This window comes from Ochotona curzoniae, unplaced genomic scaffold, assembly GCF_017591425.1.
Source record: "Ochotona curzoniae isolate NIBS_2020 unplaced genomic scaffold, NIBS_Ocur_1.0 scaffold_4505, whole genome shotgun sequence".
NCBI classification, from domain to species: domain Eukaryota; kingdom Metazoa; phylum Chordata; class Mammalia; order Lagomorpha; family Ochotonidae; genus Ochotona; species Ochotona curzoniae.
This window is the reverse complement of record NW_024467118.1, coordinates 11,163,881-11,176,063: the sequence shown is the minus strand read 5'-3', so window position 1 is coordinate 11,176,063 and position 12,183 is coordinate 11,163,881. Positions and strand designations below refer to the sequence as shown.

The following is a 12,183-nucleotide window of genomic DNA, read 5'->3' as shown; positions in this document are numbered from 1 at the left end:
TTCCTTCCCCAAAAGGTCTAAAGACTTAATGTATTCATTCCAGAATCTATCAGTGGTGATCTGAATTCTGTACAAATCTTCCTAGAATTAAGCAAGGTCTCACCTTGGCCTTTTAAGAGGTAAGACTTACATTTTTTCCTTTCAGAGATGATCTTGGGTGGATGAGGAGTGAAGAGACTCCACCAGAATTAAGAATAGTCTAGCCTGGTGTTACACACTATCTACCATGGCATGAGCTAAATTCAGACACATTTAAAACTCCTCTGTTTACATACACTTTTACAATAAAGCATGGATCGACCCTTTGAGAGCTGTCTGCTCTCACTGCCTTGGCTAACTTTCCAGTCTTCCAGAGTCATCTTCTCCAAAGCCTTGTTTAGCACAGCATCCTTTCAGATTTCCGTAAGTACCGATACACTCTTTCACAGTTCCCCAGAGAACTATACATTTGATGACTCACGAAAGTAGCACTTCACTTTGCACATTTCCATGGGGAACATAATTTGCATTTATTACCACTATTACGTAATTTTGTCTTAGGATACTAATTTATTACCTGAGATCTTGTTTCCTAACATTTTTAAACTGCAAATGGATGTGCAAAATAAACAAATAATTCAACTACGACTGTAGTTTGCTACAGAAATAAAAGTGCTTTGCAACTGGGAGTTTCTGAGCCAGACTAAAACGTCTGATTTTGCCATGCAATTCACATGAATTATTCTACTTTTATATTTCTATTTCTAATCATGAAGCATATCGGAAATTTAGTAAAGATTAACAGTTCATTCGTGCATATGCAAATTCTAGATTTCGGCCTTAAAACTAAAATATTCGGTGTCTTGTGACATATTCTGTATAATGGAAAGGGAATCAGGAAACAATTAAATCCAGCTACTTAGCTGTGGATAATTCGGGCTTGAAGATATTTCACCTGGCAATATATTCATCTATTGATAAGAAATTCCTCAGCCTATCTCTTTGAATTGAAGAATAAGCCAAATGAGGAACAGAATATTTAATATACTTGACTTGCTTAAGTCTTTCAAAAGATTCAGCCAGTAAGGTGACATACATACATGTGTCATGATATTATTTATACACACACACATATAGAATGATATATGTATATATGGAAATGTAAAGATCAAATGTTTGGAAGTTTTAAAATTTCTTTTCAGATTTAGAATTGAAATTCAAGAGATATGTTAATAGTAATGTAATATTTTAATTAGCACGTTTAGAGCAGATTAATTTAAATCTGATACACTGAAATACATAGAAAGCATTCTCTCTCGGAACTGTAGACTCACATGAGACCATCAAGTATCCACCTGGGTATTTATTCATAAACATCTTGACAGACAAAAACAAAGACTGCATCAGCCACCAACAGCACCAAACACTTATTAATTATTAGTAAGCCAATCCTGTGCCAAGAGCTAAGAAGGGGTATCCATTCATTTACTTCTAGTACTCAACAGCCACACATGAAAATATTTTGATTGTCAAGATGAGGGAATAAGGATGTCAAAAGAGGTGATATAGCTTAACCGAAGTTAAGAAGTTGATAAATAGTGGTGACTTCATATATGGTATTTCAAAAATGGCTGCAGGTTTACTTTAAAAAAAAGAAAAACAAACAAAAATTCCAGCCATCCCACTCTTCAGATTTTAGCCAAATGAAATGAAATCAGCATATGGAAGAGTTATTTGTAGTTCCATTCACAATGTAAGATGGAATTAACTCAAATGTCCACCAATGGATGACTGGATAAAGTAAAATGGTGTTCTATGCATTGTGGAATACTAGTTAGCCATTAAAAAGAGTCAAATGCTATCTTTTGCAACAAAATGAACCGCATTAGAAACCACTGCACTTAATGAAATACTCCAGTCTCCCAAGTCTGTTTTCCCTGATCAGTGGTAACTAATAAAAAATAAAAAATTAGAATCTAGGGCCTGACGCGATGGCGCAGAGGTTAAGGTCCTTGCCTTGCACGCCTGGGATTCCATATAGGCATCGGTTCTAATCCCGGCAGCCCCGCTTCCCTTCCAGCTCCCTGCCTGTGGCCTGGGAAAGCAGTCGAGGACGGCCCAAAGCTTTGGGACCCTGCACCCGTGTGGGAGACCCGGAAGAGGCTCCTGGCTTCAGATCGGCACAGCACTGGCCTTTGCGCTCACTTGGGGAGTGAATCATCGGATGGAAGATCTTCCTCTGTCTCTCCTCTCTGTATATCCGCCTTTCCAATAAAAATAAAATAAATCTTAAAAAAAAATTACAATCTATATAAACACCATTGGTATTTTGAGATCTGATGACTTACATTCTTCATCTACTCTCTTGATGAGCAGTGTCTGTTTTTTTTTTCCTATTCTTTATTTGTTGAAGACTGTGACTATAAAGTGAAATAAAAGTATGCTAAAATTTAAATATATATATATATATAAAGAAATAAGGAAGGAGGATAGTGGGTGGTGCACACGGGCAGGTGTGCGGGCAAAGTGGGAAATATCATCAAGCTTCAAAGTCTGCTTTGTGAAATACATGAAATTTATTCACCTACTCTAAATAAATTAACTTAAATAAAAAAAAAATAAGACCATGTCAAATCTGTCTCCTGCGTGCCTACCAGGAGACAAAGCCTCAGAACAGTGTCTTTTTGCTGGATTTCTTTGTTCTTTTTAGTGAAATGTGAGCCTGTCAGTTACACAATTCAAAGGCCATGTGGCCCAGCAAACCTAGCAGTAGCCAGCAGTCTCCTGAAGTTTGTAGGTTCCGTAAAAACGGAAATTGATTACTGCGTGCATATTCCTATACACTGAGAAGGTGACCCCTCGAACTTCCTGATTTCAAAAGAGTAAGCTAGGGGGGCCCGGTGGTGTGGCCTAGCGGCTAAAGTCCTCGCCTTGAACGCGCCAGAATCCCATATGGGCGCTGGTTCTAATCCTGGCAGCTCCACTTCCCATTCAGCTGTCTGCTTGTGGCCTGGGGAACCAGTCGAGGATGGCCCAAAGCCTTGGGACCCTGCACCTGCATAGGAGACCTGGAAGAAGTTCCTGGCTCCTGGCTTTGGATTGGCGCAACAGAGGCCATTTCATTCATTTGGGGAGTGAATCATCGGATGGAAGATCTGCCTCTCTGTGTCTCTGCCTCTGTATATCTGACTTTGCAAAATAAAATAAATCTTGAAAAAAAAAAGAGTAAGTTGGCTATATTTCAAAGAAACTGTCTGATTTTAAGGATGAAATTAATTTGAATATAAAGAACACATATTTTCATTAATTAAAAAAAATAGCTCCTCTTATGTAGACTACAATAAAATTGCATTTAATGACACCAAATTATTAATCTATATTGGAATAAAAAAGTATTATTCCATTCTTGTCTGAGTGCCGACTACTGATGTAAGTTTCAAGTTTGGGCTTCCTTTCACCCACCCATCCACTCATCCATCCACCCATCCACTCATCCATCCACCCATCCACTCATCCATCCACCCATCCATCCATTCAGTCATTCATCATGCATTCAGCCATTCATGTCAGTATTCTTTGCTGTTCTCCAAACTTAGAAAAAGAGACTTATGTCCCATATACTACAGTCATTCAATTGAGAGACCTTGACTTAAGCTCTGTCACTGCAGATTATAGCCCTATAGACAGCCACGTGTTGCAAAATGTTTAATAACCAGCTCCTTTGGGAATGGGGTGGGAAGACTAAAAGCAGCTGGAATTTGTAGTCTCCTAGTTTCTGCGGTGGAAACACTTCCAACACGGCTGAAGCATGATGTGGAGCGCCTTAGGTGTGGGAAGAAATGGTCACCCACTGCTCGCAGAGCACAGCTCAAACACATTGCACAAACATTGTTTGTCCAGCGCACCATCAGAGTACAGCCTGCCCTGGAACTGCAGATACTCCCCGGCCCACAGGAGACATACTGACTAGGAAACCAGTGGTGGTACCCAGCAGTCTGTGTTGGCACGTGCTCTTCAAGGGATTTCCTTAATTTTATCAGATCACATTTACTAAAACAAATTTACTTTTACTAAAAATTTACATTTAGTAAATTTACATTTACTAAAACTCCCCACATGTTGAAAACTAACCAGATAACTGAAGCGATGCACCTGACATACACCACTGTGTCCATGCACAAAGCTCCAATAGCGTTTTATTAGTCTGTAGTTTAGAAAATGATGTTTCGGTAAAGTAAAATGTCAGCCTGGTGTGCTCTTAACAATGTTATGATCAATACATGAGAATTTGCTTCAACCAAGCAAAATATTAATTTAGTAACTCTAAGGAAAGCTGACTCTCAACAGTGAATTGTTTATATGTTTTACTATAATAGAAAAGAGTTGCTTTTCCTCAAAAGATTTTCTGCTCTGGTAAGGTCCCCAGCAATACGGTGCTTGGCATTTTCTGGCCTTTATATACAGAGTAAGGATGCGGATGCTTTCAAGAAGGTGAAGGACAGAATAAGTTAAGAGGAAGTCCAGGACACCTGTGCCTCTCAAGTAGCTGGTAATGTGTCTCAGTGAAATAAAGACTGTCAATGAAACACATTAAAAAGGTGTACTGGATGCCGAACTGATGTAAAACTAATGAAAGAAACCCTCAGTTTGGGACCTTCTGGGTTGGTGATGAGAGTAACAACCCCTGTCCACTACTTGCCACACAGAGTTCTGGCTTCTGTATGAACCAAAATCATAACACTTTTTACATTTGATTATAGTTTATATTCCTGGCCTGCTATCCCTAATGGTCAATGGTCCTTTTTTTTTAAAACTGAAATCTTTATTTATCAGAAACAACAGACCTTTCACTATAAATTAAAAATATGTTATCTCAAAAAATAAATGCTTTTAAGGAAAATCATAAAATTGTCACTACAAACTCATGAAAATGGCACTGTCCCTTGCTAGCCCCATTTACCTGATAAGTCCCAAAGGGTGGATACAACTTGCTAAAAACACCAAGTTAGGGAACGGCAGAGCTGGGGCTGAAGTCAAGCTGGCTGGATTCAGAGCTCTACTCTAGTACTTCAATTTTATTTTTGAGTAATAATGATAGTGCTTTATTATAAAAATCAAAGTGGCCTCAAATGACATTCAATGCGAAGGCTTGTGTATAGCGCTTCCCGTTCTTTCCTTGCCTGGCTTTTCTGAATTCAAAAACATGAAAAGATAACATTGTTCGGATTACTTTTTTTTTTTTTTTCAAATTAAGTATCATGCCTTGGAAATCCTTCAATATCAGACACAGAATTTCCTCATTTTTTTCTCCTTTGTTACTTTCTTTCTAATATACAATGAATGTAAAATAATACAAATAGATAGACCGTGCATGTCTTTCTGCGTTCTAGTGAATGGGGTCTTTTACTAGAAAAGGAATGTAAGCGCTTGCCGGACTGGTGTGCTATGAACAGAAAGGCAGGACGGAAAGCCTCTCTATTTGTTGTTGTTGTTTTTGACTGAAAGCCTTGCTTTCTACCGTGACCAATGGGTATGGTGGCTAAGTGGCCTGGGATTGATGCATGCTGTGTTGACATGTGTGCTGTGAATCCCAGTTCTTAGCTTCAGCTTCCTGCTCACATGAATCCCCAAGAGCAGCAAGTGACACTGACGTAGGTAGGCCAGAATGACACACACGCCCCCTGCCTTGGCAAGCACTGCCCTAGCTGTCTCGGGTATTTAAAAAGTACACCAATGATTCTTGGTCTGTCTGCATTTCAAATAAATGAAAATAAACAAACTGGCTTTTTTTTTTAAACAACAGTTGTTTGCCCGGCACTTCACATTGTTTATCTCCAGATGACCTTCCAACAGAAACACGTACTTGCGGTGTGCAATAACGAGTGTGCGACAATGACATCGTTTTTAGCAGCATGATGTTATTTTCATAAATGCCACAGGGTGTCCTCCACTGCTTGGTAGGAAAATCAGTAGTAAACATGACTAAAAAAATGCTTTGTAATTTCTCATGTGGATACAATCGCTTGGCTTTCAACAACTTGTCTGGAAATGTACATTAGCCCTGGAGTTTCACTATGATTCTGAGAACTTTATAAAGCTTCACTGCATAAAGTAAAACACGCCAAAAAATTAAAACATGAACCATACATTTATGAAATTGCTTTATGGGTTGTGAAACACTTAGAGGTTCTACATTTTAAGACCTGGTAATATCCAAATGGTTAGCACTAATTCCTATGCTAAAATGACTGTCGTATTTCACTTGGAAACCAGAAATTATGTGTTTTATCTGCTCTTAATCTTCCCCACCAGAAGGGAAAGAGAGTTCCACGCATGGCTATAACTGGCATCTACTTTCCGAGGATTATCACGAGGGAGTAGATTGGATGAGCAGATCTTTAAAGCACATCTATGCACGTGGGAATAATACCACCAAGACAGAGGCGGCTGTCAACACTTCAGCTGCAGTTAAGTCCATTTCACTTGTGACCCCTGATACCTGTGTTTGGCTCACAGATGTGTTTTGTCAGTCGTACTCGGCATTAAAGCATGCACGTTGATACCAAGAGGGGAGAAAAACTCCCTTAGGGTCCTTAAGAACTAAAAGGATTCACCAAACTTTAAAAAGTTAAAAATAAATCTAAAAATTGTATTTCTTCCTTTTCTTGCAAAACAAGGAGTCTGATAAACGTGGGTCCATGTTTCTCCCTGGCAGTATTCAGGCAGAATCGAATAGCTGCAGTTCTACTGCAAGCATTTGTTTTAAATTTATTCGTTACAATCCTCCTTGTGATATTTTCAGCAACCAGGCTCTCCATAATAGAGGAACACTTACATAAAAATGTAGTTTTTTTAAAAAACACTTGAAAATATGAGTACCTATTCTTTTCTTGCATTTGATTTAGTTTATGTAGGCTTCCTTTCTGGAATCACTGCCTGCTTGTGGAGCCATGCCCTTCCTCTGGAAGGCTGGAGTCCTGCACTTGGAGAGATGAACCTTCAAACTTGGTTCGGAACAACAGAGCATTGGTGCCGAGACTCAGGGCATCTGAAACCCTGCTGTTACGGTTGGAATGTTTCCCGCAGGCTCCTAGCTTGGGAACAGGTGACTTCATCACAAACGGATCAGTGCCATTCTTGGTTAGCTGTTGCAGGTGTAGATTCCTTATGAAGGGATGGGCTCCGCTAACTCTTCAACCCTGGCCACACGTACTCTCTCGCCCTTCTGTCTCCTGCTTTGAGATAATGCAGTCAGCAGGTGAACAGAAGATGCAGGACCCTTGCCCTTCATAGTCTCCAGACATAGGACAAAGAAATTTCTGTTCCCTATAAACAACCTACTCTCTGATATTCTATATTGAGATCACACAATTGGACAAAAACGCCTACCCAAGTCACATGGTCCCTCCACTCCCCTGCCCTGATCATTAAGAACAATAGAGGAGAAGCAGTTCTTCAGGAAACATTTTTTTTCACCTTTACCAGTAAGGGAGAGATCTTCACCTGTAAATGGCAGAAGCCGGGTGAGAGCCGGTGTCGTAGCTGGCACGGACACGCCCCCGGTAGAGCTCAACGGCGATGTGGTCCTTGTCACCTTTGTACAACAGGATGCCACTGTCCTCATCTGTGGCAATCTGGTGAGAAGCAAGCTTGACATTACTGGGGAGTACAGGCCGCTCATCATTTTCTATCAAAAAAGCATCAGATTTCAAGAGAAATGGAGAGCCTCTACCATGGTTTATTTTCTTCTTGTTGCTATGACAAAATGTCACATGCTCAAAAATACTTCTCGAAAGGAATCTTGTTCCAAAATTACTTTGTTATACATGGAGTGACAAAGAGACTGAAAAGGAATACTACGCAAAAGTCACGTGAATATGCTGGATGTGCTTAGAACCTTCTTTGCTGGAGATTTCACTGACTTCCTTTGGCACTCCAGTACCACGGAGAGGCCCAGAATTCAGATTCTTTGTTATATAACATAGGCATCCTAACTACTTGGCCAGATGCCAGTCCTGAGAGCCAGATTTTTAAAGAAATCCCGTCAGCTTGGTTATCTGCTTCTTATGACTTCAGAAGCACAGTGAGTATCAGAGCAAACCCAGTAAGGACTGAAGTCTACGGGAATCCAGCTGTGCTCACTTGAACTCAAAATACACGGATCCTCAGGGAGGTCCTTTACCGAGTAAAACAAACAGGGAGCCCTAGGGCTCACGCATTCTATTTGGGAAGTTGGAATGACTTGCTCAGAATTTGCAATGACTTGGTGGATGGTCTTAAACACATAAAGTGGTGAGTTTCTGGCTCATTCTTCAAAGTTCTGGGTGAATTGCTGGCAGGTACCGGCTGAATCAAGCATTTTATCTCAACTATGTGCTGCTCTCAAGGCAGGCTTCGGTCCTGCAGAGCCACACCGCAGAGTCACAAAAACAGGGGCATAAAATCCATTTACTGGGGTATACAGTGAAAAACTGTATTTTGTTGTATGTGTTTTTGTAGGATCAAGTAGTGAATAAAAATACCTGGTTTTCATTTCATCTTGAAAATGCAAGCATCTAAAGGGAGAAGTGCTGAGGCCTCCACGCAGGCGCGCTCTGTCACAGGGACATGAATCTCGGTCTACTTAAGAAACACATCTCCGGGTGTTTCTTCCTGGGAGCTCAATTTGGCCTGCGATCACATTAGCTCTTGCCAGAGGGGGGCATCTCACCTGAAGTGTGATGTTTGTCTGAGGCCGAACCTTGGCTGAAGGGATCTGAAGGTATGACTCTTTGTTTACAAAATTCACACTGACCAATTTTTCACATTTCTCTCCCTGGTAACCCGGCAAACACTGACATATTGGCTCGTTTATCCTGACAATGCACTGAGCTCCATTCTGACAATCAAAATTATCGCAAGGGCTGGTACGAGGGAGGACCATGGGCGGAGAGAACTCGCAGAACAAGCCACTAAAGAACAAGGAGAAAACAAAGAAATCAGATTTTCCTGAACCGCCAGTGTCAGGTGAGAACTGGCAGCCCTACTTGTAACTGTCAAAGTCTATTTTCACTTTTACCTGTATCCTTCAGGGCAGGTGCACGTGTAGCCATTCACTGCATCTGTGCAGTGAGCACCATTTTTGCACTTGTTTTCTTGGCAGTCGTCAAAGTCGATATCGCAGTGTTCGCCTATGTACCCCGGAGTGCAGTCACACCTGTGTGAACAAGCAGGCAAATGATTCTAAATCCAACCGAGCCGGATCTACTAAAACAGACGCATTCTTTTTAGAAAACAAACAATTGCCACCATCTTCAGAAAATCAATGGAACAGGCTCGTGCAGCCCTCGAGTTGAAGGACACCTAGCAGTGCTGACCTACCAAGTGTGCTGCGTTTCCTGTGGTGACAAGGCAGGGGGGCAGTGATTTCAACTCTCTGAGAAACACGATCCAAATAGAGAATCCCTCCACCAAGACCTCCCCCGGCTGCCTTTGCCTCATCATTCCTTCTTCCTTCCCACTTTATTTGCCTAGCTGCCCGTACTTTGAGTTCTGCCTACATCATTTCCACTATTAAAACTATTCAAGTATTATGTTGTAAGGTCTATTCAGAATACAAACCTGATTTTAAAAATTATTAACATTGGTTTACTTTCTATTGAACACCAGATTTGGGACAAAATGTATTTTAACAGAATATATTCTAATTCACATTGAATCCAGGTAAACATGCTAGAATGAGATTGACCCCAGTGAGATGAAATGAAACAAGATTAGGGAAATGAAACAAAATTTCTGGGGCCAATCTCAGGGCCATTTCAGTCTGCACAGGTGTTGGTGCCCAGGCAGGGGCCCCAGCTGCTCTGACGATGCGAAATCAGGGACAATGTCATGCTGGGATGCTTGGAGCACATACTCAGAACCAGATCCTGTTGCAACCGCATGACACCCATGGACTCACTGGACCCTCTCTCTCCAGCTCTGTGGCACTGGAGATACCATCATGCCTATTCTGTAGGCAGTAACACTCAGGAGTAAAACAGTGAATCGCCTTGCCCAAGTGCACCGAGCTTGACAAAGGAGCCTGGATGCTAACCTCCACAGTACACTACTGGACCATTGCGTCCTCAGGCCTTCCTTTAAGACCTGTCCTTTACTAGTAACCATTGGAATCCTTTGAAGTGACATCAAGAGTCCCAGGGCGGGGGTGGGTGGGAAGCAGTGTGAGCTGTGGGAACCTCTAGGGCCACTGAAGAACCCTTACAGGTACGGTCGTGGACGAGCAGGGGGCTTCTGGCAACTTCTCTCTGCCCCCAGCCCATAGCCCAGAATTCCCCTGTCGTGATTTTATTAGGTTTGTGCATTGGCTTTTGTGTGTGTTATGTTTTTGGGTTTCAGAGGGTTTACTAACTTAAAACACAAACAAACCTAAGCCAGGAAATTATGGCTTAGTTCCACAGAGTTTCATATTTGCAGTTACATAGAATCAATTGTTTCTTGTTTCATTCTTAACTCTAACTTAATGGTTTATATTTCTCTAACAAATGAATCTCTTTTTTTTCAGGTTTATTTAGGCATAAGCCACAAGATTGTGTCTTTTGAAGATGTGCAATGTGATGGTTTGGTCTTCCGTATTAGCCGTCCATCATCCCACACAGTCAGCATTTTTCTTTTGAGATGAGAATATTAACAATACACAGCGTGAGTCTGGTGTGGCTTCTGAAGGTATCATTCATGATGCCAGCATTCCATTTAGGCTCTTGTTCTTTTCAAGGCTGCTTCACTTCCAATCCATTTCTCTGTTAATGTGCCTGGGAGAGTAGTGAAGGACAGCCCAAAGAAATGGGCCCATGCACTGGGGTAGGAAACGTATAAGAAGTGGTTTTTCCTGGTTTCTGACTCAATTTCTGGCTTTGGCGTGGCCTGGCTCTAGCTGATGCAGCCATTTTTGGAGTCAACCAGAGGATTAAAGACCTATCTCTTTCTGTAGCTATGCCTTTCAAACAAACAAAGTAAGTAAGTATTTTTTAAAATAAAAAGACAATAGGGTCCGGTGGCGTGGCCTAGCAGCTAAAGTCCTCGCCTTGAACGTGCCAAGATCCCATATGGGCGCCAGTTCTAATTCTGGCACCTCCACTTCCCATCCAGCTCCCTGCCTGTGGCCTGGGAAAGGAGTCGAGGACAGCCCAAAGCTTTGGGACTCTGCACACGTGTGGGATACCCAGAAGAAGTTCCTGGCTCCTGGCTTCAGATCGGCATAGCATCGGCCATTGTGCTCACTTGGTGAGTGAATCATTGGATGGAAGATCTTCCTCTCTGTCTCTCTTTCTCTCTGTATATCTGACTTTCCAATAAATAAATAAATCTTAAAAAAAAAAAAGAACATAGAGCAGAGTATTATGAGCTAGTCAGCACCCCATTTATGCATCTTCTACCTGTGTGCTTAATGACATTCCTTTGAAGGACATTTTCCTCAATCCCTCATTCCCAGGCTTGGCTAATCAATCCTTGATAATCATTCTATTCTCTTTTAGTGAGTTCAACTTCTTAAAATTCCACATAGAGATGAGATAATGTAATATTTGTATTTCTGTGTCTGGCTTAACTCACTTACTATAAAATCTTATCCCGACAACATCTCTCAGATGTCCCTTTGCTTGTCTGTAATATGAGCATTACAACTGTCACCTTACAGGTTTGGTAAGCACAAAATAAAGAAACTATAAACTAATCAGTATTACTTTTAAATATACCAAAGAAAAATGTTGGTATTTTTAAATAATTGCTTACAAATGTCATAATTCTATAAACTTTATGCTTTGATTTGTAATCACAACCAATTTTTTTTTGTTTGTTGTCAAGTTTATTAACATTTAAGTTGAATAAAGATAACTAAAGTCATCCAAACAAATGTGGCAATGCAGAGTGCCAAGACTTTTTTTCAGGAAACAGAAAGTCAGCATTTAAGAGTTACTGAATAGCTGATGAATAAACACACATGGGATGAATACTTCTATTTCCCTAAGAGTAGCAAACATGCTTTCAGCTCTGCATGTATGTACAAGAAACAAAATGAGCTCACTCCATCAGTGTGCTAGCTCTGTACCCACTTGATTTTAATGCTAAATCATAATAAAGCAAACTAAACAACATGTCTGAAGTGAAATGGCTCCTAAGTGGCCGTACACAGCCTTGAAGAGATGGACAAGGCCTGCAAAGAGAACT

At 40.9% G+C, this 12,183-nt stretch overlaps 1 protein-coding gene across 6 annotated transcripts in view; it reads right to left on the bottom strand.

Moving 5' to 3' along the window:
- The window catches only part of SLIT2 (slit guidance ligand 2), a 330,053-nt gene that overhangs the window by 11,412 nt on the left and 306,458 nt on the right, over positions 1-12,183 (bottom strand). For all 6 annotated transcript variants that reach the window (XM_040966490.1, XM_040966491.1, XM_040966489.1 and 3 more), the window contains 3 exons: positions 9,038-9,175; positions 8,690-8,930; positions 7,483-7,613 (listed from right to left, as the gene is read on the bottom strand). In XM_040966490.1, coding sequence (XP_040822424.1) covers positions 7,483-7,613; positions 8,690-8,930; positions 9,038-9,175 — 510 coding nt within the window. The remainder of the gene's footprint in view (positions 1-7,482; positions 7,614-8,689; positions 8,931-9,037; positions 9,176-12,183) is intronic.